Genomic DNA, 23,481 nt, shown 5'->3' with positions numbered 1-23,481 from the left:
CATAGAGTTACTGAAAGGCTTAAATGACATGACATGCGTTAAGCAAGAATCTTGTGATGGAATTTGTTGATTATTTCTGTAATTTAATTATAGATCTTTTGATTTTTATCTCAAATTATTGCTAGTGTCATAAATAAACAAGAGGCCCTGTCTATTATATGTTTTTTTTTGTTTCATTTGCTCCAAAAGGATTTGGGATTTCATGTCCTTTGGAATTTTGAATAAGTGTTGAGGGTTAACATCAAACTTGTTGCCAACAGGCCAAATCTGGCCTGCAGAGTTATTTCACTTGGCTGTAACTTTTTTTTTTTCTTTTTAACTTGAAATCCTTAAATGGGACATGCAACAATCCATTTCCAGGTCTACTCCCTCTTGTCTTTTGCCTGGGCTCTTCATATATTTTCCTAATTTACTTGGCCTTTGTAGACAACCCATGATCTAGACTGATTTCTACTATGAAATCAATTTCATAGTAATTTCTACTATTGATTTCTACTATAAAATACCTCATACCTTTAATGACTCTCATATTGTAAAATCCCCACAGACCACTTTCTGTCTTTATTTTATTGATCTCTCCTCAGCATTTGCCACTGTTGATAAACTTTTGAAACTCTTTTTTCCTCTATTTTCTGTCACCTTCCTTTTTCGTCTACTCTTTGCTGCAGCTGTCTGCTTTGCCCACCATTTAAGTGTGATAATTTGTCACTGTTTTTATTTTAGCTCACTGTTCTTCTTGTTGGCTCATGTCTGTGGCTTAACATGTCCAAATTTGGATAATAGCCTTTCTCTTCCAACCATTTTCTCCTATTGTGTTACATATCACAATGAAAGCAGTCACCGGAAATCCAAGCCATTCAATCCCCCAAACTGAAACCACTTTCACATCTAGAAATAATAAATATTCAACAACCGGCACAGTGTAGACGTTAAATAAGACTGGACAGTGCCCTGTACACCTCACTGTTGCTTCCCAGCTAAAGATCAGCCCTCCACACTCAGTTACCAAAGCCAGCTCCTACTGCCTCTGTGGTGACATCATTTTACCATGGACTATTCACATGCTAATGTGTTTTCATTTTCCTTGTAGGTAAAATCTCAACCTTGAGTGGAATAGATCCTTCCTTTTTTCTGTCCTGTGCATCAAGCTAGCTACACCTCTAGCTGCTCCCAAGGCTCTAAACTTTACCATATTAAATTGTTTGCATTTCCCCAGGCACTACCTGCTCTTACCACATGCCCTTGCCCATGCTGGTCTTTCAGCAAAGAGTGCTCTTCTCCTTCAACTCCGTTTGCATAGCTACTTTTTACTCATTCTTCAAAATTCATTTCAGATATATGCATATCTGAAAGGCCTGCCCTAACTTTCTTCTCTCTTGGCAACATCCCCAGTCTAGGTTTGGAACCCCCATGCTGCAAGTATTTTAAAAGCTTGTATTTGTAATTCATATTTTATTATTGTTATAGCCCAACAAATTCTTCTTGCCTGCTGCACAGAAAAAGCAAATACATGGAAACATCAGGTATTATAGTAGAGAAAGAATTTAATCATTGTGGGGTGTGAAGCAAGTAGGATGGGAGATATTTCTCAAATTCACTTCCTTGAGAACTCAGAGGCTGGGGTTTTTAAGGATAATTTGGTGGGCAGGGGGCCAGGGAATGGGTGCAGCTGATTGGTTGGGAATGAAATCATAGGGATGTTGAAACTATCTTCATGTCCCTAGTCAGTTTCTGGCTGGCAGGGGTGGGTAACAGGACCTGTGGACCTGTCGAGTCAGTTCTTTGGTATGGGTCATGGATTCAGGTGGCATAAGTTGGTCTGCCTGAATGCAAAAGTCTGAAAGTGATCTCAAAGACCAGTGTTAGGTTTTACAATAGTGATGAATATACAGGAGCAATTGGGAAAGTTACAAATCTTATGACTTCTGGCTATATGATTCCTGAGCAGTGAGCAGTTATAGAAAAGCAATCTAGGGGACAATGGCTGGTTATTGTTTAACTATGCCTACCTCTTAGCAGAACTGAGGCCCCACTATAGTCTTACAAAGATGGTGTCAGTCCCCAGGGATCAGTTTGGGAAAGGGACTATTATCATCCTTGCTTCAAAGTTAAACTGTAAGCTAAATTCTTCCTATAGTTAGCTTAACCTGTGCTCAGGCATGAGCAAGGGCAGTTAGCTTGTGAGGTGAAGAGCAAGATGCAGTAAGTTTATGTTAGATTTCTCTCACTGTTACAATTTTTTTTTAAGGCAGTTCATGTCTTATCTACCAATGGAATAGCTTGACACAGAATGTTCATTGCAATCTGGTAAAGTACTTTCCTGTGGAAGAAACACACCCATAAACTGAGAAAGTACGGAGGAGGAAAGTATTGTAAATCAACATAAAATTAACATTCATTGACAGAAGGAAAGGAAGTAACAGCTGGGTAAACAAACAGCTGCTCAAAGAGACAGAAAAATGACAGTAAGCAGCCATGAACATGGAAAATGGTCCCCAAATATTAGAAAAGCAAGTAAATAATATGAGGAAATGAATTAACCCATTGGAAAATTGCTGAAGCATTTGAAGAAGAAGTGAATAAAGGAAGTGTTCAAATTAAAGTTATTATACAGAGAAAAAGTAGAATAAATATTGTGTGTAAAAGAAGTGGACTTTTAAAACGCAATATGCTTAGGAGATAAATTAACTTGAAAATTTATATGACTTACTTTTTATAAATGTGTTTTATACTGCACAGACAACATTATAATAATATTAAAAAAATCAAAAGAATAAAAGTATGCCATAAGCCTCACTTATCATTGTGTTGAAAATAGTAAGTTAGGGCCAGGCGCGGTGGCTCATGCCTGTAATCCCAGCACTTTGGGAGGCCAAGGTGCGTGGATCACCTGCGGTCAGGAGTTTGAGATCAGCCTGGCCAACTTGGCGAAACCCTGTCTCTACTAAAAATACAAAATTAGCTGGGCATGGTGGCAGGCACCTGAAGTCCCAGCTACTCGGGAGGCTGATGCAGGAGAATCACTTGAACCCGGGAGGTGGAGGTTGCAGTGAACCGAGATCGCACCACTGCACTCCAGTCTGGGCGACAGAGCGAGTGAGACGCCATCTCAAAAAATAGAAAAAAGAAAATAGTAAATTAGAAAATCACAACTGGTTTACTTTGCATTTATAGGATTACTAAAGAGCCTAACCTTTTAAAAGGACATATTTAATAACACAAGTAACATACATATATTCACCTTCTAAAAAATTAAAAGCATTGCAGATAAGGCTTTGACCCTGTGAAATACATATTTGATCTTCAACCTATTTCGTTACATACAACCCCTAAAATCCTTAGAATCTCCACAAGGTGATGTATTTTGTATGCTAATGATTAGCCAATCATGGTTGACAGCCCCTAGGTAGCTTCAGGCTGGGAGCTGATCACAGGAAAGACCAAGGCATGATTAGAGGATTGAGACTTTTAGCCCCACCCCCCAGTCTCCAGGGAGGAGAGAGGGGCTGAAGGTTGAGGTGATCACCAGTGGCCAGCAGTTCAATCAATCATGGCTATGTAATGAAGCTTCCATAAAAACCTAACAGGACAGGGTTTGGAGAGCTTCTGGATAGCTGAACATGTGAAAGTTCCTGGAGGGTTGCACACTCCTTCCTCCATACATTGCCCTATGCATCTCTCCCTCTGTATCCTTTGTAATATTAAAAGGAAAACTTTAGACAAATTAAATTTAACAGAGTTTAATTGAGCAAAGACTCATGAATCAGGCAGCCCCTAGAATCAGAAGTGGTTCAGAGAAACTCCATGCTGCTGTGTTTTCTGAGAGAATTTATGGACAGAAAAAAGAAAGTGACATGCAGAAATTGGAACTGAGGTACAGAAACAGCACAATTGGTTACAGCTTGGTGTTTGTCTTACTTGAACACAGCTGGAACGGTTGGCCACCTTTGGCTGAAACTTGGTGATTGGTACAAGAGAAGGTTATGGTCTGTTTACACATCCTGTTAAGTTACAGTTCACTGTGTATAGAGAAATCTTTAGGCTGAATCTAAAATATGTAAAGAGGCAGCTTTAGACTAAACTTAATTTAACAGTAATATTCTTTATAATAAACCTTAATTTAACAGTAGTATTCTTTATAATAAACAAGTAAATGTGAACGTTTGCCTGAGATTTGTGAGTTACTGTAGCAAATTAATCCAACATGAAGAAGGGATTGCAGGAACCTCAGCGTGAAGCCTGCTGGTCAGAAGTTCTGGAAGCCCAGACTTGCAACTGATGTCTAAGGGGTTGAGGAGTGTCTTGTGGGATCTGATGCTATCTCTAGGTAGATAGTGTTGGAATTGAAGTGGAGGACCCCCAGCTGGTGTCTGCTGTAAAACTGATTGCTTGTTTGATGTGTGGGGGAAAAAACCCACATATAGGTCACAGAAGTTTTCTGTGTTGATTAGTGTTGAGTGAGAGAACAGAAAAATCACTTTGAATTTGTTTTTTCTACACAGAGACCCTTACCGCTACCTCCATACCACTGCTATCCCTGGAGGTAACCATTTTTTTTCAGCTTTATGTGTACCCTTTCAACATTTTCCCATGCACTTACATTTGTATATGTAACTATAGAAAATTTCTATCTTTATCTTTTATGATATGTATGTATGATAATCCACTATACAAATTGCAGTCATAATTCTGCAACTTCTTCATGTTTCTATATAACATTTGTCTTGGAAATATTTCCATTTCAATGTAAATTAGAGTTATGTCATTTAAAAAAATTGCCATGTATCATAATATGGATATAACGTAATTTATTTGGCATTCTGTTAGTGATGGCATTTAGGTGGTTTCTAATCTCCTGCATCCTCCAGCAGACATTCGTGGATATTTACTTAGTGCCACGTGCCAGGCACCCTTCCTGGTTTGGAGGATTTAATAGTAAACAAAATAATACTTCTTATGGACATGTAAGAGGAGACAAATATAAATGAAGACATGTATATGTAATAAAATATTATGTTGTATGATAGAAGAAATACAACAGAGACAGTAAAGGTGTATATTAAAATGCATCTAAGAAAGAAAATATAAAAAGAATACAACAAAGATGTTGTAAAAAACATACAGAAAGAAAACAAAGATGAGAGAGTAGGTGGCAGCAAAGGCTTCTATGAGGAGCTTTCATTTGAGCCAAGAACTAAAAGAAGTGATGGATGGTGCCCTGCAAATATCAAAGGCACCAGCTGAGAACTGGAAATGCAGGGTCAATAGGTGTGCATATTTGAAATGCAAAATCACTTTCCAAGCTGTCAGTGGCAATTCATACTCCCATTAGAAGCATAAAAGTGTACTGTTTCTCCCAGGTTTCTTTGTTATTATCAATTTCCTTAATTTGCACCAGTCAGATGTGTGGAAAACTGTTAGTTTGCTATAGTTTTGTTATAACTTGAATGCGAGTGAGGTTATGCTTATTTTAATATGCATATTGGCCCTTTGAATTTCCTCATCTTGGACTTGGCAGTTCTACATCGTTGTTCATTTACCCATTGTGATATTTGCATGTTTGTTATAAATTTTTACTGTTTGTGTTCTGGATACTACTGTCTTGTTATGTTGTGCTATTTGCTGTATTTTTTATTGATTTTTATCATTTGTATCCTTGATACTAATCCCTTGTCATGTATGTTGTAAATATTTTCATCCCAATCTGCTGCTTGTCTCTTTAAAAATATGTTTGTAGAAGACTTTCATTTTAAAGCAGTCATGTTTAACAATTTTTTATGGATTTTGCTAAGGAATTGCCTCATGTTTACATTGTCTTTTGTGTCCTAAAGGTCTTAAAGATATTTTCTTTTAATTTTATGGTATATGATTATTCCATCTGGAGCTTAATTTTTGGGACAATGTGAGGTAGGAATTTATCTTATTTTCTATTACTGGCTAGCCAGTAGACCCAGTACAATGTATGGAATAGTAGATTTTTATGAATTGGTTTGAAATGTTACTTTTAGCATAAAGGAAATCTCCAAAAATGCTTAGGTACATTTTTAGACTCATTCTCCTGTTTCATCATACATGGTTTATTCGTGCGTGAGTTCCATAGTGTTTTTATTATTATAGTTTTATAATCAGTTTTGACATTGGTAAGTTAAGTTTTCTCTGCTATTCTTTTGTCCAAAATTATTGTCAGTATACATACTAATTTATACCTCCCATATGACGTTTAGAATTATCTTATCAAATTTTACTTTAAAATAATGTTGGGATTTTTGTTGAGATAGCATTTGAACCTACAAATTTATTTGGGGAGACATCTTTCAATATTCATTATTGTCCACATAAAAATGTTGTATTTATTTTTAGGCTATTTCAAAGTGTTTGGGGGCTTTGTTGCTATTAACAATGAAATTTTTGTTTTATTGTATTATTTTAATATATGATTCCTGCTGTATAGGGAAGCTGAGACTCTATTGGTTCCAATAAATATTTTTTTCAGTTGATTGTTTTGTATATTCTAGATAGGTAATTATAACATCTTCAAATATTGACAGATTTCCCCTTATATACATAATTGAAATATGTTTAAAAAATTTTTCTAGTGCAGTGTGTATGTATTTTTATGTTGTTGACTTCTCATTTTTTTACATTTTCGATCAAACAGTGTGACCCATATGATGATAATTGTTTTATTATTGGTTTTGCTTTTGTAACATAATGTGTGGCCATTTTTAGAAATTTGCTTTTTTTTTTTTTTTTTTTTTGTGAGACAGAGCTTTGCACTGTTGCCCAGGCTGGAGTGCAGTGGCATGATTTTGGCTCACTGCAACCTCCACCTCCTGGGTTCAAGCGATTCTTCTGCCTCAGCCTCCCGAGCTGGGATTACAGGCACCTGCCACCATGCCCAGCTAATTTTTGTATTTTTAGTAGAGATGGGGTTTCACTGTATTGGCCAGGCTGGTCTTGAACTCCTGACCTCGTGATCTGTTCACACTGGCCTCCGAAAGTGCTGGGATTACAGGCGTGAGCCACTGCACCTGGCTAGAAATTTTCTATTTTATGTGTTTTAAATAATATATTTTAAAATTGAAAACTCACTATGATTGTGGACTTGTGAATTTCTATCTGTAGTTTTTATTGGTTTATGCTATATATTTTTTAAAAGCTATCATTTTAGGTATTTAAACTTTCTTGACTATTATTATTTTGGTAGTCTTGTGAACTTGGTCAATATAAATTGTTTTATCTTTTTTATAATTTTAAACATTAAATTTGTGTTTTTACCAAAATAATACACATAAATGGAAAAATTAACTCGTATGACAAAGCTCAAAATGAAAAGCAGCAATCACCTGTCTCAGACCCCTCCCCCACTCCCCCAAGTTATGTTCCAAGAAATCTATACCTTTCAACTTCCTCAGCTGATCTTTTTCTTGTCACATGTGAAAACAACATGCTTAATTACAATTCTAAAATTTCAACTTGTCTATGGATTTCTTGTGGAAAAATAGACTGAGTTCTCTTCATGTGCTCCTCACAGCACGGCTGTCTACCCTATACACATATACTTTCTTGACCTCTCAGTCCAGACATATCACAATCATATCAATAGTCAGTGTCTACCTAAGTGTAGTTCACATATGAGATAAAAAGTTTATTACAGGAATTGATAGCCTGTCCACATTTAAATTTTCTCCCAGAGTGCATAAAGCCCTTCCATGCAGCAGTCGTGAATCCATCTCTGGAATCCTTTGAAAGTGCAGCTCTTCCATCCCTGCTGCACATTGGTCTGTCTGGGGCACTGTTGGTTTCTGTTGAGACATTCATCTGGAGCTGTATTTTTCTCTTACTTGAACCTGATTGATGACTTTCTAGGCCTACTGTATCGCTATTTTACTGGAGCTTTCCTTTACCCAAATCCAACATTTGTTATATTTTTTAAATTGCCAGCAGCACTTTCTTATTACCTAAATGCTTTTTCTTTTTATATCATCCTAGCCCAGATGTGGTAGCCATGAACATGAGTAAAACAAACTAATTATAGATGTTTAAGAGTTTTCTTCTGCCCCTTGAATGATGTTGGTTTCCTCTGAGTCCCTCTGCTCTGACTCTTGTGTTGGACGCCATCCATCAGTGTCTTCTGTGCTTGGCTGTGTGTTCTTGTTTGGTGACTGGAAGCTCTGTGCAGAGACAGCACCTGTCAACAGGTGGGTTTTACTCTGGGCTGAGAAGGTGGCAACATTGCTTTCTCTTGGGCAGTTCCCAAATGTTACTGCTTGTAGGTCTTCTTCTTGGGCTGCTCAGTGTCAGTATTCCACTTGGGAACTACAAGCCTGACTGCTGATATTGTATGAGTTGAGAATTCCATTTCCCTGGGCTGAGCCAGCTTTCTGGACACATACCCACTCTTCCTACCTGGAAACTGACGCATCCTTACACATATACGGTGATAATTGATCGGTGCAGGATTTTAGGGTTCAGCCTGCCTGGGTGTCTCTGCTACCCCATAATCTGAACAATAACCTTGCTGATTGCTGTTAGACACCACTTTCCCTAGTATCTCCTGCCTCCAGGCATAGGGCACTGCTACTGCTGCGTTTTAGAGGAATGCTCAACAAGTTCCTTCATGCTCTGGTTTCCTTTGGTAAACTGTCTGTTTTTTTGAGGTAACGTAGATTCAGGATCCACCGAGGTTTGCTTTCTTTTTTATTTTCGGAATGGAGATAGATTTTTAAAAACTTATTTTCTCCTATTTCCAGAGATTTGTCATAGGAGGTGAGAGCTTTATTCATCCTTTATTGTGTTCCTTTCTATTCTATTAATATTCCTTTTTGTATTCAGTTTGCGTCTTGTAACTGTAACCGAATGCTTTAACATTTTTAATTGAAATTCCTTCAAGATAAATTGTCCATTTTCATGTCAATGTATCAATATATTCAGACTCTACAATGTATCGATACCAATTTATGTTTGTCATATTTGCTGTAAATGTTTCTTGGAGTAATTCCCTTTTTACTTTAGTTATCTTATTCTTCATGGTAATGAAATTTTACATCATGGCATAATCAATTTTGTTAATATTTTCCTTTGTTGAAATATATTTTGCAAATGTCTGATAAGTTCATGATTTTTTTTTAGTTTTTGTAACATAGATTTTATTTATTTATTTATTGAGATGGTTGCCCAGGCTGGTCTCAAACTCCTGGCCTCAAGTGATCCTCCCACCTCAGCTGCCTAAAGTACTACGATTGTAGACTTGAGTCACTGTGCCGGCTAGATTTTAAATATCTATCTTACTTATCTTAAAATTATTTAGTAATTGTCTCGTGAAGTATGAATCTGTTCCCTCTCAGATTTCCAAATTGTTAGCTAACTTTCTCAATATTGTTTATTAAGTAATTTTAAAAATCTTATTGGTTTTGTCCCCATTATCACATATTCAATTCCTTTATAAAATGTACTATACTTTTGTCCTTTCCACTCTGTTTTTGTTTTTCCTTTTATGCTCATATTGATTATAAATTAATCATTTCTATTTTAATAATTCATGGGCTGATCTTCATTTTTATTTTTAATTCATAGGCTGGTCTGATTTCTTTTTTTTATTTTTAAAAATTATTGGTTAGTAGTTTTCTATTCATGTAGTACACAAATATTCTGAGCTAGGTTATAAAAATTAAAGGATGAATAGGACTTGTCCTTTGTTTTCAAGGAGTACATAGTCTTAGAGAGTATGAGCAATTATTATTCAGGAATTCAAAGAAGACTTTTGAAAGCTTAAGTTGGAAGGAAGGAATAAGCCTAATAAAGGAAAGCTTAAGTTGGGTCTTGATTTATAGGCACAACTTCACCAGGGCAATGACTAGATAAGCAAAAATGATCTATATATGCAATAAAAATTGTGGACAGGTACACACACAGGGATGGCTGGAGCATAGGGTGAGGACATGAGGAGTAGCTGAGTATGAGGCTGGAGAGTCAAACTGGAGCACCCCTCTTTTCTAATTCCAGCTTAATTTTGTAATAATGTAATAAAATTCAATACCAACCCCATTAAACTCTTGATCAGGATAATATTAAACATATTCAGTATACCATAACAATTATTGAATTGAATCGAATTCTTAAATAATAATGTCATTTGTCGCAGAATGGGAGAGGTAAAAATAATAACAGTGTCAATAAAATTAGGACTATAGTAAATTCAAGCTGTGTGTTCCTTTTCAAAGTGAAAACACAGAAAGGGAAAACTACTCCCTTCAAGACTCATCAGTTGGCTTTAAGACAGGAAACACAAAATCAATCATCTTGACTTTATTGAAGCAGTGTGTAATTCTCCGCTAGTATGTAGTCCACAGAGACAGGGATCAGTTCCATCAGCCAGCAGGGCCCTGTGAAATGGGAGCCATTCTGTACAGGAATAAGGAGGAATGGAAGCAAGCAAGGAAAGCAATAGAGGTATCCTAACTGCTCTAGAAGGTTGATGGTGAAATGACAGAATGAGAATGTAGCACTGGGAACAGTGTGAGCATATTAAGAAGAGTTTTTTAAAGTTCTAACCTGCTTGTTGTAATCATTTCACAATGTGTGTGCATATCAAAACACCACATTACACACCTTAAATATACACGAGTTTTATTTGTAAAATATACCTTAGTAGAGTTGAAGGGAAAGGTTCTAACCATATTTAGAAGACAGAGGAAATAATTCAGTTGAGTTGGAGAGGTTGAATTTTTTTTTTTAAAGAGGAGAGACCCACTTTGGAACATGAGTTCTTTAGGATATGTGAAACAGCTTGTCTCAAGATACAGAGGGGAAGATGGAGCACTTCTTAGAATGGCAGCAAGGATGTCATTAGAAGATGTAAAGAAAAAGGTGGTGAGGGATGGATGCAGAAAGCCAGACAGCTTACACTGATGCTTTGATCTTCTAAATAAGTATGTCCCACCTGTGTCAGATTACCCAGGAGTACCGGGTGAAAATTCAGCCCCTGGATCACTCTCATCAGAACCCAGGAAGCTGTGATATTGGTGAACTCTCTGGGTTATTCTAACTAAAGTGTGAGAACCAATGGCTCAAATGGAGTAGCAGGTTATCTGCACAGTGTGTCTATATGATTGAGAAAGCATTAGTGTTTTAGGAAGAGGGTGGAAGATATGGGTGGGCAATGGAAGAAAGGAATTGCTAAGCAGAGCCCATTTGGAAGTTGGGAAGCAGGAATTTGTATTGGAGAGGCTGGCCCAGCTCCAGATATGGTTGAATGTGCTTCCATGGCTTCTTCTAAGTTAAAGTGAATCTACCTAAAGACCCTGTTATTACTTCTGTATCAGGGCCCAGGGAAAAATTGATAAAGCAGGCTACTGGATCAAGAAAGCAGGCTACTGGATCAAGGACATGAAGACAACTTGAGAGATTTCCCTTCCTTCTGGCCTTGAGAAACATATCTTTATCGGCAGGCAGAGTCAATAACACTGATTGCTACGTACAATCCTGTGGATTCGTGTATTCAGAACTTTAATTTCACATAATTATGATGAGCCTGCCAACATGTCAGGCCAGACTTTCCTCTGCTAGTTTTGGCTCAGTTTATTCTTTGATGCTGCTGCTCCACCTGCACATAACCCAAGATGGGCAGCTCCCATGGTGAAAGGAATTAAAAGTTGCAAGGCCCTAATCTAGTTCGTTGCTTTTCTCTCTCTCTACCCTTCTCTCTCCCTCTCTTTTTTTTAACTTGAGTGTATTAGCAGCCTCTTACCTGGTCTCCAGGCTACCAGCCTCTTCCTTCCAGGGTAATCTTCTATTCTATTAGAGTACCTTTTTTTTTTTACACAGACTGACAGTCGCCATAAGTGCTGTAAGCAGTCACTGCTGTGAAGATTTCCTGTCACCACAGAGTGACGTTCTAACAAACAAAACAGATATAAGACGTTTTTCGAAGACTGCCTTGTCTTCAGCCACTGCCGCCACCATTAGCACCTCCTACATTCTAGGGACAGGGAATCCTTGTCATTGCCTCAGTATATTGCATACTCTTGCCTATAACCAAAGTGTCCCTTTGAGTTTAGTTGCTCTTCTTTCTTTCTGTTGTTTCCCTATAAGAAGTGTATTTAAATGTTATTCCCGCTCTGTAGCTTTCTTGGACCACACTCCCTCTTTCCAGGCAGAATTATTTTTTTCATCTGTATTCCATAGTACTTTACACAAATATCAATATTGTATTTAGAACATTCTATTGTACTTATTTGTATCTTTGTTTCTACAACTACACTAGAATTTCATGTAATCCAAAATGAAAGAACATAGGAAAGTAGAGTTCTTTGGAGCAAGCAATATGGGCAACTCCCTGCATCATTTTGTAATAGTAACAAGCTTTTCTTTTTCCATGTAATATTATAGCTGTAGCATTGATGAATCTGAATATTTATAGAATCATAGAATTTCAGTGGGGAGAGGTATCTTAGAAGTGATTCCTTTGATTTGCAGATGAAGAAACCAGTCTGGTGGTTATGTTAGACCACCTAAGTACCTTTCATCAAAATCCCAGCCAACAACCTTTAGGAATTTATGAGAATTAAACCATTTTCCATTTCAGGCAAAAACATTCTGGAAGAGAACAAATGTATAATGCATTTTAGTTCAGAGGGAGCCCCATTAACAAATGTTAACTGCGTTTTAAGAAGTTAGGGTCAGGGAAAAAGTCAGGCTATTTGATGAGAGATAATTGATAAGTTCAAGGAGGATTTTAAATACAAATGAAGTGTTTTTCATGGTTTCATTGAGATGATTTGAGGTATCAGGGCCACCAGAAGACAACGGAGTGGGTTTTAGTGAGTTTCTTTTTCTCTAGGTTTAATTGAACCGTTTTTTTTTTTTCTTTAATAGGTTTCAGAACCTTCTGTGGTCCAGAAAGACATTTGTGGACAACATGAAAATCTATAACCACAGTTACATCTACATGCCTGCCTTTTCTATGAAGACAGGAACAGAGCCATCTTTGAGGGTTTATTATACACTGTCAGATGTTGGTGCCAATCAGACAGTGCTGTTTGCCAACCCCAACTTTCTGCGTAGCATTGGAAAGTTCTGGAAAAGTAGAGGAATCCATGCCAAGCGCCTGTCCACAGGACTTTTTCTGGTGAGCGCAGCTCTGGGTCTCTGTGAAGAGGTGGCCATCTATGGCTTCTGGCCCTTCTCTGTGAATATGCATGAGCAGCCCATCAGCCACCACTACTATGACAACGTCTTACCCTTTTCTGGCTTCCATGCCATGCCCGAGGAATTTCTCCAACTCTGGTATCTTCATAAAATCGGTGCACTGAGAATGCAGCTGGACCCATGTGAAGATACCTCACTCCAGCCCACTTCCTAGGGACAATGGAAGAAGAAAGGACTGAACCAGGGTATTTTTGTTAGGTTTTCTATGTGACTCCAAGAGGGAATGGTCAAGTTGTTTCATGAGTTTGCATGGGCCCTTGGAAAAACAGGAAAGGAGCAATGAAGATCCAAGCAAAACTTTACTTTCAGTGTTGGCTTGGAGGACAAATAAGAAATGAAACATCCTATGAAATACTTTATAGCACATGGCAGATTTGCAACTAGTAAAATGCTGGTAAAATGCTGTTGGTAAAGCACATGGTTCAAATCTAGAAGATGCAGTTCAAAAACAAGACAGACTCGAGTTGTTAGGGCTGAGGAACCAATCAAGGTAGAATAAAGAAAATGTTGGGGTAAAAGTGTTGCTGATTGTCAACACAAACTGGCTTAATAATATTAATAAGAACCTGTCTTATTAAGACTGGCTTTAGAACCGTAGGTTTTTAAACAAATTATTATTTATTTTTGCCCTCTTTGGGGAAGTGGGTGGGTAGATTTAAAAAATCCCTTCCTGAGTAATAAAGATACAAAATGTTACTGCTGATAATTGTGATTTGTTGAGCCACGTCTATATTAACTATAGCTCCCCTCTATTTTTAAAATTTTACATAAGAATTGCTTCTTCCTCTTTTGTCAAGTCTACAGAGACAATGTGAAGCATTATTGCATTTAGACTGTGTTGATTCATAGTCTGGATAACAGGAGCCACTTTCCTTCCTCAGAATTTAGGACATAAACCCAATTTTAGGTCTGCATTATGTAAGCCTGTTTGCATTGTCATTTTTATTTTAGTGCAAAAGACTACCAATATGAGTGCATTATTTATTTGTAAATTGGCATAATTGTCTTCATAATTTAATGTTCAGAAATGCAGTAAAGCACATTGATGAAAAGCTTAGTCTCTGTGGAAGACAGACCAGAAGACAAATCCCTTTTCTATCTACTGTGGCATATTCACTGCAAGGTAAAGGACATGTATGCATACATGCAAGAATGAATTGAGCGAAACTTTGAATAAATTTCCTCTTTTGAGCTACTGTTATTTAGTAGTTACCTAAAAAAGAATACATTTTTACTAGTATACTGTTAAAAATGTAAAAGGCTTAACATGTATGCATGTATGCATACATGTAGACACACATATACACACAAAGTTAAACAAAGTTCATTACTGTGCAACTATGAAAGCTGAACTCATATGACCTGGTATGGCAAAAATTTGTAACCAGTGTTGGAGAATCACAAATGTGTTACGCACTGTCCATTACATGTTGATATAAGACAACCGAGCTCACTGGTTGCTGCACATAATACCCATAGCAGCACAAGATGCAAGTCTTACCCCCAAATGCTTACCCGGCATGTGCAGAATTGTCTTACTCATCCTGATTTTACCCAAAATCTCATGAATGGGCTTGCTGTTGAGCGTGGTCACAAAAGGTATAGTTTGTACAAGTAAAGAGATGTGAATTAGTAGCTATTTATTTCCTTAGTAGCAGGTAGGACTACTTAGCTTGTTACACCAGCTTTGATACACAGTAAGAAAACTCTACTGACAGATTACAAGCAGCCAAATGTGTTTACATTTCAGAGAAGGGTAAAGGAAGCCTCTCGTTGTCTTCGTACTTTGGAATGTCTTAAGCTAAAATGAGACACTACAGTTCAATTTCTTTTTTATTTTAAATGTCACTAAATTGTAGGTAAACTGTACCAAAAAGTTCTAGTTTAATTTTAACAGTAAAAACTTAGCATACCGTGTTACCATGTAAACAATAATGGCTGGTATTTTTTGTGGGTTAATTTAACATGACATAAACATAAAAAAGACCTTGGCAAAATTCTACATCATTGAAGTAGACCATTTCTAAATGCAATTAAATAGTGAGGTTATTATAAAAATTAGAATTTAAAATATGACTTGTTGATAGTGCAGATTATACTGTTACTTAGAAAGTTAAGAATTCGAGAGTAATGATTCTATTGGAGAACTGGTTTGCTATACAGCAGCAAAAACATAATGAGAATGTACCATGAAGAAACTGTGTTAAATATTCACTTTGAGTGAAACTTTAAATATGTTTCCTCTTTTGAGCTATTGTTATTTAGCAGTTACCTAAAAAAGAATACATTTTTACTAGTATACCATTAAAAATATAAAAGGCTTAACAAAAACGCATATGAAAGTTAATAAAATATGTGACTCAGATTAGTACTTTAATTGTTAAAATGTAATTAATGAGCTCCATAGAGCCCATACATCACAGTTCCATTGAAAATATTATCTGGACTAGACTCTCTTAAACCCAGGAAGTGGAGGTTGCAGTGAGCCAAGATGGTGCCACTGCACTCCAGCCTGAGTGACAGGGCAAGACCTTGTCTCAAAAAAAAAAAAAAAGAAAAAGAAAGAAAATATTATGTGGAAATTTTTCATCTTTTTATGATGCCTGGGATAGATTTATGCAGCAGATTTATATGTAATGTTTAGTTTACAAACTTGTGAAACTATTTCATGTGGGTTCTGAAAGGCAAAACAGAAATGGCCAGTGCTGGTGATGTTTGATTAGACCAGTTCTTCTCAGCTGGGGTGATTCATTATCCCTCCCTGGTGACATTTGGCAATGTCTGGAGACCAGAGACATTTTTTATTTTCATGACTCAAGGGTGCTAATAGCATGTAATTAGTAGAGGTTAGGGATCCCGCTAAAGTCAGCCTCTGACAGCAAAATAATTATCCAGGCTGAGATGTCAGTAGTATCAAGGTTGAGACACCCTGGATTAGACCAAAATGAAATTTTGATTGTTCCACCTTGTCTTCGCTTAAAGATAGATATATATGCTCACAGCATTCAAAATATGACTTCAATTTAATGAAAATATTTTCTTATGGTAGATTACAACTCACTAGATACACCATACATATGCCTTTTGGACATAATTGGTTAGATAGGAGGGTGTGTGTGTGTGTGTGTGTGTGTGTGTGTAGCATGAAGTTAGGCATCTCTATCCTTAACTGTGCTATGTGTTCCTAAGTAAGGACCTCACTAGAATCATCCTGTAGAGTGCTCTGGAATACTCTATTATTAAGATCTTCAATTCTAAGCTCCCATTATCTTTCTTTGTTTATCTGAAATTAAGACCTTCAGAATTAGGCCTGGTACTTTTCCAGATTTGATCAGTTACATTTTGATATAACTGACTCTTAAAATTCAGCTTAGAAGACATTCAAAAAGAAAATCTTTAATCACTTTTGATGATGCACCTGCCAAGAGAGGGGCATCACTTTGTACCATCAGACTAATTAAAAAAATTGTTGTGTAGTCATAAAAATTAGGCTGCTCCATAAGGGCAAAAGGAAGGGTGAAGAGACTAAAAACTAGTACCCTGATAGAATTTTAGTTTTTATTAGCCTCGATTTGAGAACTGCATTGATTCCAAAGATCATGACTAAGGATGCCCTCTGTTTAATTTTGATCACACTTCAGTAAAATTAAGGTAGGTGAAGGATTAAGTCATTCCATAATTAAGAAAAGTAATGTTTATATGAAAGATTTTTATATGGACAATGACTCACAGACACATATGTTTTGTATAGAGGATTTTGCCAAAAGTTTATACAAAATTGCACATCTAAACTGCATAATTCTCATACAAGAAGTTAAGGAAGTGCTCACTGGATTTTGCTTCTGTACAGTTCACTTTTATCTGTCTTCACAAGGGTAGGAAGTAAATGATCTCAAATGCACATGTTCAGACAATACTGTGTTTGGCTTTGTGATGTCTCATGTCTTTCTCTTGGCTAAAAAAATTGTTTAGGCTATATATAACTTGTACCTGAAGCAATCTGGACAACATGGCTTAAAATGGAAAATAACTGAAAAAATCCTGGGATTTTAAATTTGCCAAAAATACCCTTGGATTAGTCAAAGGCTTTACAAGAGTGTTATAGATGATCCAAAATGGAAACAATATTGATAACATTTCTTTTCGTCAGCAGCTATATATTCCAGTTTTATAACTTTATTATATACATTTTTTATTTCTTTATTAATAGAAAGTCAGCCATCCAGACTTTTAACTTCTATGTTTGAAATATTGACTTTGTGAAATTTTTCACTGACAAATCCTTGTTAGGAGGGACCTAAGGGGGAGGGGAATGTTACCAGTCCACTGAAAACTTTAGGAAATATTCATTGTGTTGTGTAAATACTTTCCCACCAGCACCAGGTAATATATTCTCTATGTTTGTAGAATTCCAAAGATCAAAAGCTGTAAGGACGTTTATGTGAACTTGAGGGCAAGCTTGCGGAGGAATAAGGACTGAGAGTAATATTGTGCTTTTTCTTTCTTTATCTTCCCGTCGTATAGGTCAACTCTCAGGTTATATGACTTTTGTTGGGCACACATCAGGGGTGGAAGTGGTAGAAGTGGGTTAACAATTTCAAGGTCTGGCAAACTAGGTCAAAGCCTCTAATAAAGTCAGCAGTAAATATAACTAGGAACTTCATTCCACTATGTGCTAGGAGGAGGGTGAGGCAAGTTGAAAGGAGATGACGCTATCCCCACACTCTCAGGATGTAAAAGGGCAGAGTGCTCTCTACCCTTAACCTTGGCTTTTTAGCACCATCAGTCTCTGTCCTCTCCCAGGAGAGCTGCCTTAGCTCCAGAGTTGAGCTAGTAGCATTGGGACTAGAGAGGTAGTGCGGAAATTCGCTGAGGACCTCAAAATTTTACACTGCCTTAAACTGTTTTGTTTTTGCTTAAACTCGTGCTGTCTAAATTTGGGTGTTTTGTGGCAGAGTCTGATCACCCCGACCTAGTTATAGCCCTGCCAGTGATTCTAAAGTGGAACTTTTCCCCCTCATTCATATGGATAGTCTGAGTCCTTGAAGCTAGGGAGATATCAAATATTCTACCAGTTCCTACATAGCTTCTTTAAAAGTCCTAGAGACTAACTCACAGGAAGTCTGAAGCCCAGAGCGTCTGTTTATAAACTCCTAAATATGAGGCCACAATATTTAGGTTGAGCACTAGAAAATTTCTATTTTGCAAGTGGAAGGAGACTTGAATCTATAATTGCTGTAGCTTTTTTTCCCTTCTATCATAAGAAAATGGATACCATCTGCTTTACCCTCAGCCCAGACTTGTCTTTTGAATTTTTTACATACATCTTAGGGGTGAGAGATGGAAACAAGTGCATGAATGAAAAGCTTATTGAAACATAACACAGCCCCTGCTCACCATTTCAATAAGGGAAAATACATGTTTCTGTTTCCCTCTAATTTGTTTTCTCTGGTGCCAACATTTCTGATTTCTTCCGTCTCTAATACATAAGGAATAAATACCATATTATAAATTGACTTACATGCTTGCGAGCATTTGCCAGATAGTCAAAGCCTATGACTCTAACTTTTTAAAGCACAGAAGAGGAATTATATTTTATAGTCACTCTTCTGTGTTTCTATTGATCTCTATATTGTGCTAAAATTCTTTCAGATAATTTTTTTCTTGTTGAAGCTGTGGGATATAATCAATGATGCCAAGCTGTCTGAGAATTTTATAGAATAATATCCAAATAAATTGATCCTGCCTCTTTCTGCTTCTATGTAATTAAACTTTCTTTTGATGCTTGTTTTTAAAATGTATGCTTCACACAATACCAATAAACATCTAAGAGATGTGATTTAATCCAACGCAGAGAAAAGTAAGAATCAGTTAATGTCTATTTTATCTGCACAGTATTACAAACAAAATTGTAATAAAAAAAGGTTTAACCAAACTGAAAAAAAGAGAGACAAAATCTTGGTTTTAATTTGAAAGGATGATTGGGAGTGATCTCAGAAGAGAGTTCAGCAGGAAGCAAGAAAGAGGCTGTTGACCTTGAGTGGAGCCTCAAGAATGGAGCCTTTTTGAAATATTTTAAAGGAGGTATCTTGTCATCCAAGATAACCATTGTTATGGTTAATAATGAACAGTTTTCTCTGGGTGAGGCTTATCCATTGCACACCTGATGTGCTGACCCCTGCGATTTCCCCAAATGTTGGAATGTTGCCTGCATAATTTGTGGTAATGGGGACTGTGTTCCTGCTTTTCCCTGGTTACAAAAAACAAAACAAAACAAACAAACAAACAAAAAAACAGAAAAAAAAAGAGAGAGAGAGAAAAGATGCTAGAGGAAGCAGTGTGACAGCCAGATCATGAGATGCTGACGGAGAGAACAGAGTGGTACCTGTTTACCCACTTGGACCATGACAGTCTCAAGGCTCCACCCCTTGCTGTCCCTTCCCGAGAGGTGCTCTCCTGGGAGTTTGATCACAGTGAAACAACACTCCCGTTTTCTTTTTTCTTTCTTTCTTTCTTCTTTTTTTTTTTTTGTTGTTGAGACAGAGTTTTTTGCTCTTGTGGTCCAGGCTGGAGTGCAATGGCATGATCTCGGCTCACCGCAACCTCCGCCTCCCAGGTTCAAGTGATTCTCCTGCCTCAGCCTCTGGAGTAGCTGGGATTACAGGCATGCGCCACCACGCCCGGCTAATTTTGTATTTTTAGTAGAGATAGGGTTTCTCCATATGGTCAGGCTGGTCCCAAACTCCTGACCTCAGGTGATCTGCCCGCCTCAGCCTCCCAAAGTGCTGGGATTACAGGCATAAGCCACCGAGCCCAGCCCCACACTCCTGTTTTCATAGCCCTTTTTTGTCTGTACTTTGGTACATATTCCCCAAATGAGATTATTATTTAGATCTGTCATGATCAGGCAGTAATAGCAGGAGGTGTCACTTTGACCCTCACCCTTGGAAAGTGGGCTATGCATAGCTAGAGTTAGAACAGGAGGTTCTAACCCTGCTTCCACAATTACTTCAGTAACAGGCTTTTGTATTCATGATTACTTAAGCTGACTTAGATGCATTTTCTACCCTGTATTCTAGTGTACGCAACACACACACACATAAGCCCTTTACCCGTGGAGAAGAGGGAGATGGTTGATTCAGTGGGAGTGAGGAGTGGCAGAGGGTGCCTTAACTTTTTCTGGCTTGACCCCTACTTCCTTATGTGTCTCCTTCATATACCTCTGTGACTTTAGAGATGTAACCATGTCTGTTCCAAGTTGTATCGTTACTATCAAGAAGTCCTATAAATGTAGCAAATGTGACTATTTTATAGAAATGCACAATAGTTTATAGGCCTTGGAGAAGTCTGATAATAGTATGTAAATATCCTTCATTGAAGTCGTAGAAACTTCTAGTAGGAAGCTTCTTAGGTGATAACTGCAAGAGGATTAATGTTTGTTTCTCCAGTAAACACCAGAAACAAGGAATCAATCTGTCACTGTTTTCCATTCAGTCATAAGCACTGTTGGGCGTTGATAGGTTACTATAGACACTCCCCTTATAATTAATATACAGGATTCACAATTTAGGTTGTCTGATGGCCACTAGGGTACATCATAGAGACACTAGAGAGAAGAGAACAAATATAGCTCCATCAAAAAGCCTGCTTAATCTTTAACAAGTCTGAAATATTACTAGAATTCCAGTTACCATGCAGCATAGTCACTCTAAAAAGCACTGGGGAAAAAAGTGTCTTTTTGGTCTCTTTAATTCTATTATGGCACATTTTAATATTATTCCACATGTGTGCAAACTGTTTCTCAAGAGCAAATTTTGAGGCTGGCGATAAGAAAATAGAAAAATTAAAACATTATTTTTTCTCGTATAATATAATCTGACTACTAGTTCACGGATATAATAATTCTGGGAAAAATTTTTAGATTAAACTATAAAATTGAAATCACCTTTGAAGAGTATATGGAATTGCTTCTTTCTATTAAAGCCAACCTCCATTGGCAGAAAGTGTGGAGAAAATCAGTGTGCTCAATTCTTTTTGTAGAGTTTCATATAAAATGTTGCAGGTAAAAAAGAAAACTTTAATTGGTACTTTCTACAGTGTGACTAGAAAAATTAGTATCTGTCTCTGTTGGTTCTGCTGACTTGCTTCTTTCCACCAAATCTAAATGCAATGTCATAGGAGGAGGTTTGCTGTAAAAACATGTCTTTTTCTTTGGTGTATTCATTGTAATTATGGCTGGCAGTGAGAAGGTTCAGTAAGTCTCAATTTCTCTACCTCCCTTACTTGGAGAAAATTTGTAAATGTACCCTGTGAATAAAATGATTTTTTTATAGCTTGTGAAGTCTTTTTATTTTCCAGAATTAAATGGGTGATGCTCTTTCATTTTCTATTCCTGCTTTATTTTGTATCCATATCAGCTACACTGATATTTTTTTTCTTACAGATGAAAAGTCATGAGACTTAGTGAGGAAATCATTTTAGAAATCCTGAATTATAATTGCTAGAATATAAGAACACTATTGGTACTTCTTACGTGGATGAAAGGACTATCTACAGGGCAAACTAGAAAGAAAACTGAGCATTTATTTAATATGATTAATGTAGATGACCCTAGTTTTTCCAGTGATAAAACTTCTCTTTTGTCAATATCAGTATGTGTGTCCAAGAGATACTTTAATACATTCCTAACAAGATGCAATACATTTAGATTCCCCTTCTGCACATATGGGTGACTTTCAAAGCCCAAGTGTGCCTTTTTGTCTGAATTATTTAGATAATTGCTTCAAACTCCCATTCCCCTTGGGCGCTGTTGGCCCAGTTCTGCCAAACTCTTCCTCAGAGGGAGTGACATCAGGAAAAGTGACCTTGATTCATCCTTTATTATACATTTCTCCTCAGAAATTGGTCAAGGTACTCTGTACAGATCTTATTATTTCTCTGACTTCATTCTGACACGACATAGCTTTTTGGGCTACTGCTATTTTAAGAAAGGACATTCTATTATCTAATGGAAAATCTACATGGTGTTTAGCTGAATCACTTGAAACAAATGCAAAACTCTAGTATAAATGTGGGTTACCCTAACCTATTCTTAGACCATATGAGGAAAACAGGCTTATTTTCACCAACTGTCATTAAGTCCCCAAATCTAGATTTGACTGAGTCCTGCTCTTCTACTTTGTTTCGATTTGAGCATTCAAAAACAGATATTAAGACTCCAAAGGCATTAATTACTCAAGAATTCCCCCTAAACCTAAAAGGAGGATAATTATAAATCATAGACTATATTTTTGCTTGAAAACTTATTATTTTGGATATACAGTTAGATTCCTGATGATATGAACAATTATAGATGTAAGAGGATTGACTTCATTTATAATTTATATTATTCCGTTTTATGAGCTTTTAGAAGTATAAGAAAACAAGTTCTTTGTTCCATTTATATAGATAGAGTAAAAGTTATTTCTTTCCTTCTCAATAGTCATGAATTCTGGGCCAGAATTTAAAAGTCAGCCTCAATACTTGGGAACTTTTTCATGGTAAACAGTGCAATCAAATGTTAGGTTAAAAGGCAATCAAGAATTTGTGAGTCTCAAGATAGATGCCAATCAAGGAGATTCCAACCTTTGCATATGGAGGCAAGGGAGACAGGAAGAATAAGGTACAAGTGTTCACTGGGTGGGTGGGACCACTGTAATCAATTTCCTACCAGGCAGATTACTGATCTCTACAAAGAGAATGCTTTTCTACTGAGGGTTTAACATTAGCCTTTGCTATTGTTGGTTGGGCACTTGGCAGTGGTGGAAGCCAGATTATCATTAGTCTTTGATATTAATTTCATGCATAACCTCCATACCTGTTACAGAAACCACTTTGTATAGAAGTCCATTGAGAAAGTAGTGGAGTAATTGAGAAAAGAGACCAGCTGCTACCCACTCAACACGTTGTTTAGTCTGGGCCTCTTATAAAGGTTATGACTGCAGTAGTGAGGTTAATTTCTGGAGTGGTTATCAATGTGTTCTATCCTGGAGCACATAACAATTTATTCTAACTGAACTAGACATGTATTCCAGATTTGCCTTTCCTGTCCTCAATGCTTCTGCCAGCATGGCTATCTATGAACTTACAGAGTGACTCATTTACCATATTGACATCATGTACAACATATAATATCCTTCTGACCAAGGGACACACATTTTATGGCTAAAGAAATGTAGCAAGGAACTAATTCTCATGGAACTAGCTTGTATTAGTATTACTCTTTACCATATC

General features: G+C 37.0%; 1 protein-coding gene across 2 annotated transcripts in view; it reads left to right on the top strand.

Annotated features, from left to right (window-relative positions):
* Positions 1-21,531, top strand: part of ST8SIA1 (ST8 alpha-N-acetyl-neuraminide alpha-2,8-sialyltransferase 1) — a 139,291-nt gene extending 117,760 nt beyond the window's left edge. For both annotated transcript variants that reach the window (XM_054445464.2, XM_063672505.1), the window contains one exon: positions 12,877-21,531. In XM_054445464.2, coding sequence (XP_054301439.1) covers positions 12,877-13,363 — 487 coding nt within the window. In that variant the 3' untranslated portion in view covers positions 13,364-21,531. The remainder of the gene's footprint in view (positions 1-12,876) is intronic.
* Positions 21,532-23,481: the final 1,950 nt, after the last annotated feature.

This window comes from Pongo pygmaeus, chromosome 10, assembly GCF_028885625.2.
Source record: "Pongo pygmaeus isolate AG05252 chromosome 10, NHGRI_mPonPyg2-v2.0_pri, whole genome shotgun sequence".
NCBI classification, from domain to species: domain Eukaryota; kingdom Metazoa; phylum Chordata; class Mammalia; order Primates; family Hominidae; genus Pongo; species Pongo pygmaeus.
The sequence above is the reverse complement of the archived record's forward strand: the minus strand, read 5'-3'. Positions and strand labels throughout refer to the sequence as shown.